The sequence below is a fragment of the Lissotriton helveticus genome, chromosome 8, assembly GCF_964261635.1.
Source record: "Lissotriton helveticus chromosome 8, aLisHel1.1, whole genome shotgun sequence".
NCBI lineage: Eukaryota > Metazoa > Chordata > Amphibia > Caudata > Salamandridae > Lissotriton > Lissotriton helveticus.
In genome coordinates, this window is record NC_136069.1 from 223,634,658 (window position 1) to 223,653,719 (window position 19,062).

The following is a 19,062-nucleotide window of genomic DNA, read 5'->3' on the forward strand; positions in this document are numbered from 1 at the left end:
AGGAGTGGAGAAAAATAACAACAGACAAGTGGATACTCAATATTATGCAGTTCGGATACTGCATAGAATTGGAAAGGAGGCCACCAAACAGAAAACCAAAGAAAAGACTGCACTCGGGAAGAGAGCTGCAACTACTGCAAGAGAAAGCCCAAGAACTGCTCCTCAAAGCGGCCATCGAACGAGTGCCTTTCAAAGAACGGAACAAGGGAGTGTACTCAAACTACTTCCTAGTGCCAAAAGTGGACGAAAGTCTAAGACCCATCCTGGACCTACGGTTCCCGAACAAATACGTCAAAACTCAAAAATTCAAAATGACGTCCCTACAAGAGGTCATCCCACAGATAAAAGCTGGGGACTTCTTGTCTACCATAGACCTCAAAGATGTGTACCTGCACATCCCCATGAACAGGCAGCACAAGCACATGCTAAGGTTCACTGTAAACAAGGATCACTACCAATTCACGACCCTGGCTTTCGGCCTAAAGTCCGCACCAAGGGTGTTCACCAAATGCCTCGCGGCAGTGGCCGCACACCTAAGAAGAAAGGGGATACACGTGTACCCCTACCTCGACGACTGGCTGGTAAAGGCAAGCTGTTACAGGACATGCAAAGAGCATGCAGAACAGGTGACAAGAACGCTAGCAAACCTGGGTTTCTCCATACACTGGGGAAAATGCTCGATGGAACCAGAGCAAGTGAAGATCTTCCTGGGAGCCCAGATCGACACCGTCCAATGCAGAGTCTTACCGAGCGAGAAGAGAAGGCTCAGCCTGTTGAGGGAGAAACGTCACTACCAGAAGGGGCGAGCTCTGACAGTGAGGACTGTGAGCAAGATCTTGGGGATGATGGCATCATGCATACACCTGGTCCCCAATGTACGCCTACAAATGAGACCACTCCAAGAGTGGCTGCAACAACAATGGTCACAAGCTACAGGAAGTTGGGAGGATCTAGTGGTTGTAATGCACAGGGTGCAGGAAGAGATAAGGTGGTGGACCAAGGAGAGAATAACAGAAGGGAAACCTCTAACACCACCGGACCCAACAGTGACCATCACCACAGACGCATCCCAGAAGGGGTAGGGCGCACACATGAACAGGCTCAGAGTGAGGGGTCTGTGGAGCCCTACAGACGCAGTCAGGCACATCAACTACCTGGAACTGAAAACTGTGTTGCTAGCCCTCAAGGCCTTTCAGAAACACCTGTACAACCAGAAGGTGCTAATACAAACAGACAACACCACAACGATGTTTTACATAAACAAACAGGGGGGAACCCAATCGTTCCCTCTGTCAAACTTGGCACAGGAGATATGGAAATGGGCTATACCACTAAAATAGACTTGCTAGCCATACACCTGCCAGGGAAGGACAATGTAGAAGCGGATTGGCTCAGCAGGCAGACTTCAGCGTCCCACGAGTGGGAACTCAACAGTCAGGAAACAGAGAGTCTATTCAGGAAATGGGGCACCCCAACAATAGACCTATTTGCAACACACCGGAATGCAAAATGCCAATACTTTGCATCCAGGCAACCAGAGGCACTGTCCCAGGGGAATGCCCTATGGATAAGCTGGTCAAAAACATTTGCCTACGCTTTTCCCCCGATACCACTGATCCCCAGGGTTCTCAACAAATGCATGAAGAGCAACATGACGCTCATCCTTGTGGCACCACAATGGGCCAGACAGACCTGGTTCTCTCAGATAATGGAGATGGCGCAGGGGCCCCCCCACAAGTTCTCAAAAAGAAGAGACCTACTCTCCATGGAAAATGGAGAAATTCTACACCCAGAGCCAGAGAGCCTCAACCTCTCAGCCTGGCTCCTGAGGACTTTCGGAAGAATTCGCACACCTAAAACTACCAGAGAGCACCCTGCGAGTGCTGCGAGGGGCAAGAAGGCCCAGCACACGCAAGTGCTATGGGGAAAAATGGAAAAGATTCACTCAATGGTGTTGCAAGAAACAGCTCCAAAGGAAACTGACCAAGGAATCCACGGTGCTAAGGTACCTCACGCACCTAATTAAGGCTAAGCTAAGCTCATCCTCGCTGAGGGTGCACCTGGTAGCGATTGTGGCATACACAAGAGGAGAAACAGGGAGAAGCTTCTTCAAATCCCAAGTCGTAAAAAGATTCCTGGAAGGAGCTAAAAGAATAGCGCCGCCAAAAAGAATGCCGCCACCGGCCTGGAACTTAAATGTGGTACTGACGGAGCTCATGAAAGCACCTTTCGAACCCATCCACAAAGCATCACTGCAAATGTTGACAATGAAGACGGCCTTTCTGGTAGCAATCACCTCGCTACGAAGGGTGAGCGAGCTGCAGGCACTCACACTGCAGGAACCCTACATCCAGATACACAGTGACAGGGTCGTGATGAGAACTGACCCTCACTTCATGCCAAAGGTGGTGTCAAGGTTCCACATGAATCAAAGTATTCAGATCTCTAGCTTCTTCCAAAACCCCACCACATGCGCTGAGAGGTCGCTCCACACCCTAGACGCAAGAAGGGCTGTGATGCACTACATTGAAAGAACGAAGGAACACAGGAAGACAAAACAGTTCTTCGTGTCCTTCGCAAACAGTTACATGGGCAAACCAGTAACTAAAAACACCATAGCTCGATGGATCGCACAGATAATTCAATTCTGCCAAAACAAGCTGACCAGGAGCTAACAGGAGGGGCACAGGCCCACTCCACCAGGAAGAAAGGAGCAACAGTTGCCTTTCTGGCCAACACACCAATTCAGGACATATGCCTGGCGGCAACATGGGCTTCAGTGCACACTTTCACTAAGCACTATTGCGTGGATGTACAGATGAACAAAGAAGCACAAGTAGGGCAAAAAGTGCTTCAACATATTTTCAACAACCAACGCTCATCTTCCACCCAACCGCCACAAAAGTAACGAAAACCGCTACAAAATCTATGCACAGCATAGTGAATCCAGAAAGATTCACGCTGCAAAACAAATAGTTTCTTACCTGTCGGTGTAGTTTTGCAGCTTGAAGATCTTTCTGGATTCACTAGCGAACCCACCCGCCTCCGCCAGAAAGATGAGGCTGGAGAAGAGGGTGGAAACACATGGAAAAGAAAGCAAGTTGGAACAATTACAAGATACGTGGAAAGACTAACATTGAAAAAACGATTAACAAACATAGCCATGGATTCACTACAAAGACAAAAAAGGAAAAGAGACAGAAAAAAGAATCCGAAGATGGCGCCCAAGGGTGGTAGCTTCCGCCGGAAGCACGCCGACGTCACCGAAGGTACACCAAATGGTGGGACGTCGACGCCCACCTGGGCTACGACAAAAAAAAAGAGAGAAAAAAGACTACGATTCCGGACCCAACCACCAGATTGCGAAATATGCATAGCATAGTGAATCCAGAAAGATCTTCAAGCTGCAAAACTACACCGACAGGTAAGAAACTATTCGTTCTTCCTCTATGGTGATTTTTGCTTCACCAGTAGCTTCACCGCTGTAATCTCAATGTTACTGTGGCTACTTCAGTGGCACCTCCAGTCCTGTGGGCCACGCTACTTGCCTTCACTCTTTCTGTTAGGCTGTGATCCATCCGGTCGGCTCCATTGCTCCTCACCCCTCACTTTGCTGCTGGTTCTTCTTCGTCTCCTACTCCCTGGCCTCTTGTTGCCACACATTAGCCTCCTACCGAGGGCAGGGTACTTTACCATCCACTGAGCTTTATTTCAGTCAAAATGGCACTGGTGTTGTGCAGTTAGTGAGACCTTGACCTTTGTCCGCCCCTTTGACCCTCCTGACAATTTGACCTTGTCCTATGGCTGTTTGACCATGACCCATTCACACGCTTTCAGCCAATCTGCTGTCCCTTATGCTTCAAAGTGGTACATTTCCATTGTTGTCCAAAGCTTGCATCTGCTCTACCTCGCAGTGGTGTTACTAGGTGTCGCCTTGCCATAGTTATTTCTTCCAGGATGCCATGTCCCTTTCTGGTGTCCTCTAAGAAAGAGCCCCCATCGATAACTCTGGCCAGCTTAATGGGGCATTAGTGGCTTTCATGAGTACAGATTTTCAAACTTAGGTCTCCCACATAGCCTTTCCAGTCCTCCTAACATTTAATGAAAAAATACTTGCTTTGAATTTACCTCGGCTTGTCCTGATACCTTTTTGTAGAACCCCTGTACTTTGAAATGTGGGTAATGTATTAACAGATGCCGGGTCCTACGTCTTACAACATGCTCTTTATGATTACTCTGAACTGAATTAGTTCGACTATCTCAACTTTCATTTGAAAATGTGATCTTTAATCATACTTGCGTGTAGTCTTTGTCTATTCTTCTAACTGCTGCTGGGTGTTGTCAAAGATAAAGGAGCTACAAAAGAAACCTAGTATCCACTAGTATCATTACCACAGGTACATAACTGTGCTCTGCGGGATTGTAGTCTACCTGTACCTTTTCTCAAGCACACTGCGATCCCTCTGATGAAGTAATCCTGCTTTTTCATAGGGTGCAGGCACCTTCAGGTCATTGTATAGTGATCACCTTTGCAATTAGGTGAGCTCATTAACTTCTCGGATTTTTATATTACATCCTGAATTATACTAAATTGTCACAATAAGAAACCTAAAATAATACTTCCTAATAAGACTTGCTGTCTCAGGCGGGTGTTGGATGGTAAGATTTGGTGTTTAATGGTACGATTTATCATGAAGAATGTCTTTTTCCTCTTACAGATTTCACAGCCCATTGGTCTGTCTCAAAATTCAAACGATCAGCAATTTAGTTTAATCTCCTCCATTTTAAGAGCTGTGGAACACAATAACGAGGAGGACACTCCTCTCCAAGATCATAGTGAGTATTACTCTTTTCTTGCATACTTCTTTTTTTAACTAACCAATTTGTTTGAGGTTTGTTTACGTGGTCATGGAAGAACATCAATCTCCTGTAAGCCAGCTACAACATAATGTTTTAAGATAAACACGGAAAGACATGCAGTGTATTTTTCCTAACTTTTTCTACAAGTTAAAAAAAAATACTAATTTGACATGTATCATGTGAAATGTGTGATTAGGTTTAATATTACTCACGCCAAAGGGTTCAGTCCCATTGGTTAACTTATGATTATTAAAACATATTTTTGCTGTAGATGGGTAGGGAAATCTGAAGATGTACCTCTAAAAAAATCAATAGTGATTTCTTGGTTGAGGTGTTTTCATCTTCCATGGCACATTGTTAGAAAGGTGACTGTCCTACTGGAGATGCAACAGAGATTGACTACCAAAATGGTGGCCACTGGATTTTAGATTTCAGATTCTAAACCAATATTTACTTTATGGTGTGAATATGATAAATACCTACATTTCTATTGAGAACTCTTGAAGCTTGTCTATTTTTCTGCAGTAGTAAATGTAGTGAGCCGCTTTACAGCATTCAATGCGGATGTAATACATTGATATGAGATAAAATGCTTGAGCAAACAAGAGTCATTGGTCTCTATATTCATACCACTCCTTTTCAGTACAGCCACAATCCGTGGCGTGCCTCACTACACTACATGTTTTTTTTCCAGCTAATACTTGCCAACTGTTCTAAAGATATCAGTGTTGTATTGTGGTGTATTCACGAGTTTTGTTAAGTTTTTTAGCATAAATTGTCCAGTTCCTTTAACAAGTATTCTGAACCTTTTGGTAACTTAAATATTATGACTGTGCTACGTTACTAAACATTCTAGATGTTTGCTACGATGAGCATGTTGGCAAGGCACTCTCTTTTTCTACTTTTAAATTCCAGTAGATTGTTCTACTAGATGTTTTATTAAATTGATGCCTTGATGTTTCCTGAAAGTTGGAGACATTCTGGTGTACCATCGCTTTCCATATTGTGTAGTCCTTATCCATTTGATTCTATGAATTTCTCTTGCCTGATCTGCCCATCTTTACTAGCTCAGTCTTACCCGGACTTGTTTCTTGGTTAATGCATTACTTACAATCCATTTAAATAACTCATTCTTCCATTTAAATAAAAATGATTACTACTTTCTACGTTCATGTTTTAACTTAATGTTTATTTCATATAGTGACTTATTCATTAGGTCCTCCCCAGAACTGTGTGAAAATTAACTTAATAAATTGCTTTCAAAGGCATTCGTTTGAAATAGTTACTCATGTATGTTTCTTCTTGCTCAAACAAACAAGAACGGACACTTCTTGGAAGAGAGCATAAATGGAGGCCTTCAAAACCACCAGTAACAAAAATAAAAGTTGGACCTGTCTTGGAGCAACACGAACTAAGTGCTATCCAAGAGATTGAATCGCCTAAAAGTAGCAGGCTTTCTTTCACAGGTAAATTGTTTGATAAGGTATTTGCAACTTAAATTCCCCAATAGTTTTGCGATATGTTTAAAAATAAAATATTGTTTCAGCAAGTAAAAACGTAACCCTTCATTAAATGTTTCATGTCATTTTACATAATTAAATCCAATTGAATTTTCACCCTTATGTGACCAACATGATTTGAATGCTTTAAGTTCCAAAACTGCTTTATGTTCTGTGCCTCCCCTCAAAAGACTTTGTGGAGCATTCATCAATAGAGAGACTTTGTCTGGGTGAAGAGGTGATCACGCTGTAATTTAATATTCAGAATCAGCCAAGTTATCACTGGACAGTGAACGCACAAATACAAGTTGTGTTTTATGTGATTTATTAGTTATGGATTTTATTAAATGATGCCACTTTAACTACCAAAGCCATCATAATGAAGGCCACCATTTGCCATATAATCCAGCATAATTCCGCATCTGCTGCATAATTTGTAGATTTCATAAAAAAATAATTCTTTCTTATTCAAAAGGATCAAAGTTACTAAACAAAAGGCACCAATCTTGGTTTCAGGCAGTGCCAGGTCCAGTGCCAAGGTGAATGGGTCACTTTTCAGTGTCCGATTGCTGTGTTAGGATGAACCAATGCTAATGACGTGCTACTGTGCCAAGAAAGCATTAATACTTGTTTAAATGACAAAATAATGAAATAATACTGCTACAGGGTGCGATGTATAATTTGTTTTCAGATTAATAATTTTTCAACCATGCCATATAATTTGCTCCTTCACTGCTGCACTGTTTCAAGGCCTTAATGCTTTATAGTTCTCTTAGGTGATGGAAAGGACTTCTTCTAAGCACCTTCTGTAATTATAATTTTCTTCTAATTCGCTGTTACAGCAAGAGGGCTCTTACATACTGTGGAACACTTTTCCTCATTCTAAATTCTGCTGCAAGTATGCCTTTTTTTGCAGAGCATTTTTAGTGACAATCATTTTATGACTTTCTCAGTGTAAAGCTCATAACATTTGCACCACTCCTGTTACTTAAGCAAATATAACTACTACAATAACAATACCAGGTGTTAATGTCTCTTCTTCAGGGAGATGGGTTGAATTGCTCATTCAGCACACCCTGCGGCCTATTTTAGGACCCAGTGCAAGGATGATTTTCAGCGAAAATTTTAAAATAAATGTTTTACGCCAAAACCATATGCAGTAATGTTGCTCTTTGTTCATTATATCTGCCCTTCCAAGACACACACTGTCCCATACAGACTTCCAGTGTTATAGGAGGTTGCTAGCCGTTATGACATTAAATTGTGTTCTGTTAATTTAAAGAAAAAATATAAAAAAATACAACTAACCAGTTTGCTGTAAAGAGTGCTAACATAAGACAACATTGATTATTGCGGCACATGCACATTTTATACAGTTAACTCTTCAAAGTAAGAAACATTTGTAATACTTCTGAGTTAATTTGCTTAGTAAATCCGGTGCATCTTCACTCTGCTTGTCTGCATTTGTACACTCTTCACACACATATTAATTTCACAGTTTACCACATTCTGTATAAATCTTTCACAGGCCGGTTTTGGTTGTGGAATTATTTCTGTTTTCTAGTTGAGGGATTATTGTAATCTCTAAATTGCCAACGGTTAACTGTGGTCTACTGGTGTTTGGTTTGAATCTTAGAAGTAATCATAACATCTGAAGAACTGAGTGGTATTGTGTCAATCATGTTCACATTTAAGGTGTACCAATTGTTTCCTCAAACAGGTAGAAAAGATTTGACCAGCAGTCCTGGCCAGACTTCCTTCATGTCCTTGGTGTGTGACCCAAGTTACAGCAAAAGCAGCAGCGATGCATCTCACAGCGACACAAACCTTTCCAGGGTATCAACGAGCACCAAAGACCACAGTTCCGGGGATAGCAACAGTAGTAGCAAGAGTAGTGGACTTTCCTGGAGAGAGATGCTGACTCGTGAATCTGGCTCATCTCGCAGTACAGGTATGAAACTTATGCTACACAGTGAAGTTCATTATTTTTTAATATCATACACAGTTGTGGTGTTCCAATTACGTTTTGAAATGTTGAAATATTTATCTTGAACCTTCAAGTTAAACATTTTCTGATCTCTAGTTAGCATATAATGTTAAAAATATGCTCTTGTACTACATGGTACAGGTTGTTCAAACACGTTCTGTGCCTTTGGTGTTTGAGTCATCAACTCGTTGTGGGTGAGAAAACTTCATAGCTCTCCGTTTAGACTTGTAGTCTTGTTTTACTTGCTTATACAGCGCTGTTTATGGGGTTAACAAACGGATCAAAAATTGCCAGCATTTCTGTGGTTGGGTAATCCTGAATATAAATTCATGTTTAGAAGAGTGACTGGGGCAATGAAATGCACAGGAGGTTGGATTTAAGACCGGTTTCAAAGATGATGGAGTGGGGAGGGGAGGACACATCGCAGGTGACTATATAAGGGTGGTAAATACTTAAAATACAGACAGTGGAATAAAGTATTCAGGAGTGGGCAAAAGACAAAAAAATAGGGGAGGTGAAGGGACAGTGTTGAAAGGTATGTGGTGATAAAGTTAATACTCACTGTAGGGGTTGTTATGGAGGTAGCCCAATAGTGGTCTCAATAGCTAGATTCCAGGCTAGCCACTAAGTATGAGATTCTTATAAAGGTTGATTTTATTTCCATTTTCATGTAGGTATCCCTTATTTCTAGTAATGGCTCTGGCACTTGTGGTTCAGGTATATTGTTACGCCTCTGTTTTTATTTTGAAATAGTTAACTTAAAAGCTTGTGCCATATTTAAATGTTCTTGATGTGCGTTTAGCTAGTCATGAAGTAAGTGAAAAAGAAACAAAAGTAAAGTTTATCAGGTGTTCCATATTCAAGGGTAAAGAGAGCTCAGATAGTGGAATAGCGCACACATCAGCAGGCAGACCTTATTCTACATGAAAAGTGATGACTTGAGGCTGTAGTCCTGTCTCTGAAGCAGCGGTCTAATGCTTTTCTTTCTTGGATTATCATTTAAGCAAGATTCAAATAAACATCCTCACACAACTCTATATAAGCTGATCTATTACTACACATGATCTAATCTTCCCAGTCCTATTGTGAGTATACTAGCCATCAAACCAGGATAGAAAAAGCTGCTCCTGTTTATATTGTGCATTTCTATTTTCACTCCCATTCCCAAACATAGAGATCCCTATTGCATTCTGCAACTATATGATGAAAGTTCCATGGCCATCTAAAATGTGAATGCAGTTGAGGAGCACTGCACATCTTTTGTTCCTTCACGTTATGCTTGACTCATCTTTTTAGTCCTTCTTTTCCACCCAACATCCAGGTATGAAAATTGTTCTGCAGTATCTTCTTTTCCCGTTCCCTAACCTTGGCATCTTTACTGATACTCCTAAACAGCCAGCTACCGAGCCCCTAGTCCTAAGAATGCACAGTCATGTATTCATTCTTATTTACAGCTTCATTTTTTTTCCTTTTAGGAATTAGAATGTCCTTCTTGTCTGCATCATTCCTTTCCCTAAAATATTTATATTCTTGAGCCATCTCTTTCAACATCTTTTAGTGACGAGGTTTCGTTTTAGTACCATGTGATTGGTCTCTTTGTCCTTCGGTGGACATGACCTCTAGTACTAAAAGTCTTACTCCAGAAGAGTTCTCACTAAGGAAGCTCTTTGAACATTGAGGCAGTCTGTTTCAAATTTGCCTACTTGAAAATAGGAAATATCACTCTTAATATAAATTCCCAGTGCCATCAACATGACCCTGGATTGCTGAGGTTAGAACCACCATCTAAGTCCTCTTTCTAAAATAAAAAAATGTGGGATTTTTTTCTCTCTAAACTATGCCATTCATGAATCATTGCAGCCAATATCTAACTCTGCTGCCAGATTGGACAGGAACTAGATCTGCTAATGAATGCTTTGTTGTCACTCATGGGCTTGCTGCTTATTCGATTACATTCATTCCTCTGTGTGTTCTTGCTCTCTCCCTCGTGTGCTTTCCACCCTCAAGCACCCACGCCTGCACTGTTGTTTCCCACCACTCCCAATATGTCTGTAAAAGTGGAGTAACAGATATCTTTTTCGAGGGGGTGTGGCTGAAGAGCAGACTTAAGGGTTATTTTTATTTTATCTCCTGCATTCGACAAATTGCATGAACGCACAGGCCTTGTACTCAAAGGCTTTTATGGCGCTGGTCGAAAGCTGGCTCACTCAGCTGAAGTTGGATGCAGAAGTTGTACGCAGCATGACTGCAAAGGAGATGTCTCTTCTTCCATAAATCTGTTCCCTGGGATACTGCAGAGGTTTACTGACTCTTGCATTTTTTTCAGTGCCGAGTCCAGTGGAAAGGCAGGGTACCTTATATTACATGCAAGGACATATGTGCATGAGCAGATATGCCCCTGGGCTGGCCAGTTCCATTGCTGCCAGTGCAAGTGAACAGGGAAGCCATTTTAAAGCATGTGCTGGTCACTGGTGAAAACGAGTTCCCCAGCTACTCGATGGCTTCACTGAAAATAGGGATGTTTGGTATCAAACATCTCATATTAATAAACCCACACTGATTCCCCCTGAAAACCTACAAGCTACAAGCTACTGGTGTTCTGACTGACTGACTGGTTTTTGCCAGCCTGCTGCCAGAGACAAGTTTCTGACTCCCAAGGGTGTGAGGGCCTTTGCTCTCAAGAGGTCAAAAACAAAGCCTGCTTGGGCAGAGGGTAGTTCTACCCTGAGCACAGGATTTATTTTGTTTTTATTTTGAAGGTTTTATATAGCGCGAACATGACCCTCGCGGTATCAGAACACTTTACATGAGTTGAGAGTAGGAGACAAAGGAATATATGAATACATAGTTAAGACTTAAAATACAGTTCTCAGTTGCGTAGATGCAAATGTACAATGTTCCATGAGAATTTCCTTAAAAGTAGGGCTTTTACTTCTTTTTTTAAAGGAGGTAAAAGAAGGGTTCCGTCTAGTTTCAGGGGGCAGTGCGTTCCAAATCCTAGGAGCGATTCCAGAGAAGGCGCAATTGTATGTTTTCTTTTTGGTAAGGCGGTGTGGTTTCAGTAGAAGATTGCTGGTACTTCTGGAGGATCTGTTTCCACAAGAGAGCACCAATTTTTGGGCCAGGGATCTCAGAGTATTGTGGTGTAGGGCTTTGTAGGTCATGCAAGCGAATTTTAGTTGAATTCTGGCTTTGAAAGGAAGCCAGTTAAAAGCTCTAAGGTCGAGGGTAATATGACTATTTCTTTTTGAGCCTATGATTAGCCTAGCCGCTGAATTGAGTGAGTCTCTTAGAGGGGCCATTGATGATTTCAGTAGACCGCATAACGTTGCACTCCCATAGTCTAGTCTCGGGATTGCTAATGCTTGAATAGCCAGTTTGAAGTCGTTTGCGGGAAGGAATGGTTTTAGCTTTCTCAGTCTGTTGATCTGAATATTTGTGCCTTTTGTTGCAGCACTGATAGGGTGACCTGCAGATTAGCATTCCAAGGCATGGGAGCTTCAAAGAGTCCACTGCCTTTCGGAGGCAAATTTGACTTCTTCCCCTACAGGAGAGGATGCCGCCACACCTTTGTCCAGAGCCCTTTGGCACATGGACAAAGGTGGAAAATTAGATAGACAGGTAGGCGTGTCCACCTTCAGGCTAGTGCCACCCCTAATGTGGGCTACCTGAAGTGGATATGATTTTTCATAGTTGACCATCTTGGTGAGGGCAAACTTAGGGACTCTGTGACAGGGTTATGCCCACTTCCCACAGGAAGTGGTCCTATATGGGGCGTGGTGACCCCGCGGGTGGGTAGCCTATTGCTACTACCCTACTCTCCCCTAATGCCCATAAATTCAGTATTTAGGGGATCCCCCTGGCATCAAAGAAGCGGATCCTGATGACCTACAAAGAAGGACGCTGAAGAGCAACTGACTTGGCACCACGCCTGCCAGCCTGTCTGCTGTTCCCCATTGAATTGCGCCAGTGTCTTCTCGTCCTACAAGCTGTTGTGCCTCGAAAGCCTGGGAGGGCTGCCTGCCTTCAATAAAGATTCAAGGACTCCCGTGGACTGCATCTTTCAGGCACCCCAAGAAGAACTGCAGGAATTCCAGACCCGTCAAAACCCACCACTGCACCCGAACCTCCCAGCCTGAGTTGAAGTAGGCCGACGTTGTGCGCATGGCCCAAGCCCTCAGGAGACAGTCCACTTTGGTTTCCCCCCTCATGAACTCTCCCGACTCCGCATTCTACCCGAATGCCGTACTTGTTTCTCCTCCCATTGTATAACATTGCAGCTTCTAAAAAATGCGGCAAGTGTCAACTTTCTAATTGTAAAATAATCTCTCTTGCAAAACCTACTTACCTGATCGTATTTATTCTGGTGCCTAAATATATACCTAAATGTATATAAAGAGAAGTTTTATTTTTCTAAATTAGCGTGGATCTCTTTCTTGAGTCATGTGCATAATTTATTGACTATTGTGTGTATATGCAGATGTGTAACATTTCCCTCTGATAAGCCTAATGCGGCTCAACCACGCTACCCTCTAAGAGAGCATCTTGAGATTGCTAGAGCAAGCCCCTGTCCACTCATAAGAGAATACCTGGACTCCTTGCACAGTATACTTCTTTTTGGTTTGCTATATAAAGAGCCAGCTTCCTACAATGTGCTTATCCTCGAGAATTTAGATTATTTTTTTTATTCTCACATTTTTTCAAATTATGGTTTCCTAATCAACACTGGCAAATCCAATAGTTTGGCCTTTATTTAAAAGATGAGACCTTGACTTTGCCAGTGCGCGTTCAAGTATGTGCATGGATAAGAATTTAGCTGAGGTTTTCTGTGGCTTCCCTGGCATCTTGCTTATTTACTTTTTTTTTTAGATTTTTCTTTTTTTTGTTTGTTATAATCTTTACTAGCTCAGTAGTATGGGCGGAGAACTGTATATCTGTCACTTGGCCTTCCCAGTGGACATGTGATTGGGTTAGGAAGTGTTGGGGGCAAATAACATTCTTGTGTTCTAGGATTCCCTTCACTGTCATGTCTCATGACCACAGTTAACGCATTTCACCTTGTTTGACCTGGACCCAATGCAGGGCATATAAAGTGAGCTGCATAGCCCAAAGCTTTGTATCTAGCTGTCTGACCTCTGTTTTCTGCAGCTGGTATTTCTTATCTCCTGCCCACATACTCATTTTTTAAAAAACTTTTATTTTTATTGCAGATTCAAACATTGCATATCCGTTTGTGTTGGGTAACCCCCCAACAACCTTAGGTAAGCACTTTACGTCCATCATATCAAATACAGATCACAGCCATTTAGCCCACATCCCGGAGGTCGGGCGGCGTTAGTAATGTAATAACAGAAGTGATGTCTTCAGAGGGGTACCTCAATCTTTGCTATACGGATCATCCAGTATCTGCTTTCTTGCCCTGCATGTCTTTCATCCCTACCCTGCAACTATCAAGCGCCAGGATGCCCTTGGGGCGACAGGACCGCGCTATATAAGTACACAAAATAAATAAATAAATAAACTAAACTTACGGTCCCAATGGTCTATATGTGCCCACATACTCATGGTTTTGGAATTGAAAACAGTATGAGAGGGTCATTGGGAATTTGTGCCTTTGTTTTTTCATTGGCATGACTTCACGAGCTGGATGACTAACTGTGTTACACACATCGTTCTTCTCTTAACAAGATGCAATGGCAATTCCAGGACATTATTGCAAATTCCCCATGTTCATGTAGACAGTGATCAGAAGCTGAATAATGTCACAGATATCGCTAACCAGGTGATAACCAACAATACTGTGCTCTTTGACCTCCTCAGTTTTTCTGTAATCAATAGGGATGTGTGACCTGATCTAACTGAGAGCAAGGGTTACACATTTGCTTCTATCTTCCCGGTGTACTTGTGACAAAGCTATAACCCTTGGCCTGGTCTTTGCACATTTTATTTTGCCCATTATTTTTGCACTTTCAGTTGACATTGAGCCAAAAACGTAACTACCATTATGAATCTTCTCTAGCTCGAATCCAGCATAATGAAACATTTCCTAGCAATCTTGACGGAAAGTTTCAATCATATTACGGGCGCGGAGGAGAGGATTATGCTCAACTTTCTTTATTCCTTTTTCCAGCAGCTTCAACTTTAAGTCAGCAAAAAAAGAGCATTCCCATAGTGCATGCAGTAAGGGTCATCTACGATCCACCAATAGGCAGTCCACATGGTCTACAAGGGTGTGTGCTTCTTTTGCAACCTCCTCTTGACTACGACCACATTATCCTCGAATCGTCTCAGTCTGCTTTGGAACCTTCAGAACCTGGAAGAAACCGAAAGACAAACCAATGACTCCGATCTCAAGGTAAACCCAGGTAAGCATCACTAGACCAACAATGCCATGTCCATGACTGGTTTAAAGTAGAATCTCTTGAACATAGTCTGATGACCAGTCTGCGGCGTTTATAATATCCCCGAGCCTGGCCTCTAAGGAGAAAGCTTTTGAAGCCATTGAATGGGCGCCAAAATGCTAACATTTATACCCGCTTCCTGCATCACCCATCTGATCCAACGGGCTATGGTTGGTGACGTAACCGCTTTGAAAGGCTTCCATAGGGAAATCAATAATTGGTAGTTCCCTGGAGGACAAATTTCTTCTGTCGTATTCCTTGAGGCGTCGAATGTCGCACAATTTAGGGTAATTATCAAATGCTCGATAGGACACCATCCTGGAATCTGATTTGGTTCTACGAACAATATGGAAGGTGACGCCTTGAGGGGTGAAAACCCTTCCGGAAATGTCTTGAACTCTAACATTGGACACCCGCCGGCATGATACTAGGCACAAGAGCATGGCCAGTTAAGCTGACAGCTCCTTATGGGAAAATATTTATTAGGCTACCAAGATTGGAATAGGTGCAGAACCTTATTGACGTCCCATAGTGACGAATACCTGGGCTCCGGAGGGAGCGTGAGGCGAATTCTTCGCACAACTTGACAGACCATCTGATGTTCCCCAACTGGCTCCCCTTGGATAGGCACGTGGACTGCTGAAATCGCTGACCTGTAAGAGTTGATAGTGCGGTACGCCATACCTTGGGCTGCTAATGACGCCAAGAAATTCTTAATGGCTTTCACTTCGCACCCCATGGGATCCTGGTCATTTTGAACATACCAACCGACCCACCTGGTCCATGCTGATCTGTAGTGCTTGCTTGTGCTGCCAGCCTAAGCTGCTCCAAGTAAACTCTGAGAATTGTTCATAGGCCTGGGACTCTCCATCGATGCCTGAAATCCGCCAGGCTACCAAGGGCATTCACCTTTGCTGGACTAGAGGATGGGGATTGACTTGGGGATCCCTCAGAAGAAATGGATCTTGGGTTAGAAGGATTGGAGAATCCAAGGAAAGTTCCAGAAGAACTGGAAACCACACTTAAGGCCTCCAATATGGGGTAATCAACACCACCCTCGCCTGTTGGCTTTAGATTTGCACCGTGAGTCACATTATCATCGCAAACGGGGGGAAAGCGTACCCAGTCTCCCATGACCAATCTTTGAGAAAGACGTCCGTCGCGGTAGCTATAGGGTCTGGTTTCTGACTGAAAAATCGTGGTAGCTGGTGATCCAGACGGGACTCAAAGAGGTCTATTGAGAACAGGCCCCATGTATTGTGTAGTCTATGAAAGGATGGTTGATATATCAGCCACAGGCTCATGTCTGACCAGCTCCTGGAGCACAATCTGCTGTCATATTTGAGGCTCCTGGAAGGTATTCCGCTGTCACCGAGATGTTGTGGGAGAGACAAAATGTCTAAAGGTCTTTTGCCAGTTCTGCTAGAGCCTTGGACTTTGTTCCTCCGAGATGGTTGATGTAACGAACCGCAGAGACATTGTCCATCTTCAGGAGCGTGTTGCAAGACACCTTGTCCTTCTTCCAACACTGGATTGAGAAGGACCCCGTCATCCGGTCTAGGCAATTGATTTGGAGCTGGCTCACCTCGGAGGACCACTTTCCTACTGTAAAGGAGTTTCCGCAACGAGCTCCCCAACCTGATTTGCTGGCGTCAGATTCTATTACTAAGGTTGGATTGCAGCCAAAGATGGCTCTGGCATTCCAGACTTCCATATGATCCAGCCACCACCTCATCTCTGCGCACAGTTTCTCTGTAATGGGCACTTGGTCGGAATATTGTAGACCTCTGCAAAGATGAGAAGCTTTCAGACGTTGCAAATCTCTGTAGTGGAGCGGCCCTGGGAAAATCGCCTTAATTGATGAGGCAAGAAGGCATACCAAACCAGCTATCTGCCTCAACGAAGTGGAGGAACGTGCTAGCATTCGCCTCAGTTCCCTGCGAATCTTGGCCATCTCCCTCACTGGGAGACTCTGGGTGCGGGTCATTGAGTTTATGACAAACCTCAGGAAGATCACCTACTTGGATAGTTTCTGGAGCGACTTCTTGGCATTGATGACAAACGCCAGGCTCTGGAGAAGGTCTAGCGGACATTGCTCTAGGAGCAGAATGTCATTGAAGTAAATGATGAGGCGAGAGCCCTGGACTCTTAGTGTTTCCCCACTGGCTTGAGAACCTTGGTGAAGCACCACGGGCCGAAGAAAGACCAAAAGGGAGGGAGGCAAACTCGTACAACTGATCCTTCCACTGACACTGTAGGAACAGCTGGTGCAGGTGAAAGACAGGGACCCCCAAGTACTTGTCTTTCACATCCAACTGGATGCCCTTTATTTTGAAGAGGTGGTAGAACAACCATTGGTTGAACTCTCTTAGGTTTATCACCGGCCGTTGACCCCCATCTGTTTTGTCTACAAGAAAAATACTGCTGAGGAAACCTCTTGGATGTAGACGTGTTAGAACAGTCACTCCTTTTTGCAGCAGATCCGACAGCTCCTGATCTATGAGGTTGACCTGATCATGTGCGAAAACCAGCGGGCGGATGCGAACATCCTGTACTGGAGAACCGTAGAATTCTATCTGGAAACCTTGTATGGTCTGTAACACCCATGCGTCGGAGGTGATAGACCTCTAGTTGTGTTCGCAAACCGCCAACCTTTAAATGGGGAAGGGGGAAAGGTTCACATGATGTGGCCAGGGGTTGGCCTCTGGCTGCTCCTCTGGGCTTTGGGTGTAAAAGCGACCGGCCGAGCGCCCTCAGCCACCGCCAGCCCGACAAAAATTCTAGGGTGGAAAACCTTTTTAATGGAGGATTGCACCTTATCTAAGGACGTAAAAGTGGCGACAAACTTTGTCAATTCTTTAATGAATGGGTCCCCAAAGAGTTTGCCTTGAGCCACTGTGCTCGCTTCAGAAGAAGCCAAGTCTCCCAGTTTGGGATCTACTTTTGGAGAAAGAGGCGTCGCCTCTCGGTAGAGAGGGCACAATTAGCATTGCCCAGGAAGACTGTCACGATCTGCGCCCAGTTCGAAACTCTTTCTGGGGAACGGGGAGTGCCTGCCAGTTTGGCCTCCTCCGCCAATTCCAAGATCTTTGTAATTGGGCCTGATATATCCAACAGCTTATCTTGGCAAGATTTCCAGGATCTGTCTATACCCTTTTTTGGGTTCTGAATATATTTCTGCAGGAAGGTGTCCATTTTCAGTTCAGCCTCTGGCATTGTCGCCAGCTTGACCATTGGGGCAAGGGCATTCTGCTCTGAGGCAAGCTCTTACCTCCTTCTCAAGAGGTTTGTGTATGCTCACGCCAAGACCTTGGGGGAGGGCACCCACTCCGAGGACCGGGGGTATATTAGATCCTCAGGGACCAACATGTCAGAGAGCTCCTCTGCTTCCTTGGGTATCTCTAAGGAGGGGAACACTATAGGGCGCCAGGGTCTGGGGGGGACCTACTCATCTGCGGATTCACCTTAGGAATTCCTCCCATCTTCCTGTAAACTGGGTACCTCTGGGGTCTCTGGGATGGTATATGGCAACCCTTCTTCTGGTCTGGCCAAGAAAGCCCTCATCAAGCACTCAAAAGCCCCCCACATCTGTGCTTGAGGTGCCTTTATGATTCGGGCGCGCTGGGGCCGTTCTGCCTGGGAAGCGTATGCTGTTTGCATTATGCGACGCTCAAAAGGGCCCATGGCTGCTGCCACTGCCTGGCGGATGAAAGCATCCACAACTCCTCATCAAGGGGGAGAACCTGCAGACACTCCTCCTCTGTATATTCGTCCTCCATGATGAGGAGCGTGATACTATTGCAGTTAGGGCAAAAGTAGGCCAACTGTATCTCTAGGCGCTCTATGCTCTAGTAGGGGTTCTACTGTATTTCCAGGCTGTTAGCTGTGTGACTGAAGTCACTAATTTGTGCTTGCTGAGCATGCTAGTCGGATTATATTAACCTGCTAAAGGGGCGACTCACCCTGAGCTCTACTGGGTATCTTAGACATCTGGGCCAGCCCCTATCGGCCTCCTCACGAAAAAGTACTCACTCGCGCCATGCGCCATTCAAATATGGACCCGCGTGCAGATGTCAGGCTGAGGCAATGAAAGAATACAGACCCAAATGTATGCGGGCATAAGGGCTTCCAGACTGCTCAGGCAGTGTGTTGGGTCACAGGCACTGTGTCTGAAACTCGTCAATCCCGCCGACCAGCACGACGGGGATTAACAAGACTCGCCGACACGCGCCCCCTGCTCTCCTGACATGCGCACTGCACTGCTTGCCTGTGACTCCGTGAGGGGGATGCGAGTGGAACATACTGAAACCGCTCC

General features: G+C 44.2%; 1 protein-coding gene across 4 annotated transcripts in view; it reads left to right on the plus strand.

The window, feature by feature from the left end:
* The window catches only part of CEP295 (centrosomal protein 295), a 627,693-nt gene that overhangs the window by 253,559 nt on the left and 355,072 nt on the right, over positions 1-19,062 (plus strand). For 2 of the 4 annotated variants that reach the window (XM_078656962.1, XM_078656963.1), the window contains exons 17-20: positions 4,719-4,836; positions 6,180-6,326; positions 8,080-8,310; positions 13,557-13,607. In XM_078656962.1, the coding sequence (XP_078513088.1) occupies positions 4,719-4,836; positions 6,180-6,326; positions 8,080-8,310; positions 13,557-13,607 (547 nt within the window). The remainder of the gene's footprint in view (positions 1-4,718; positions 4,837-6,179; positions 6,327-8,079; positions 8,311-13,556; positions 13,608-19,062) is intronic. The other 2 variants (XM_078656965.1, XM_078656964.1) reach the window with 1 other exon arrangement.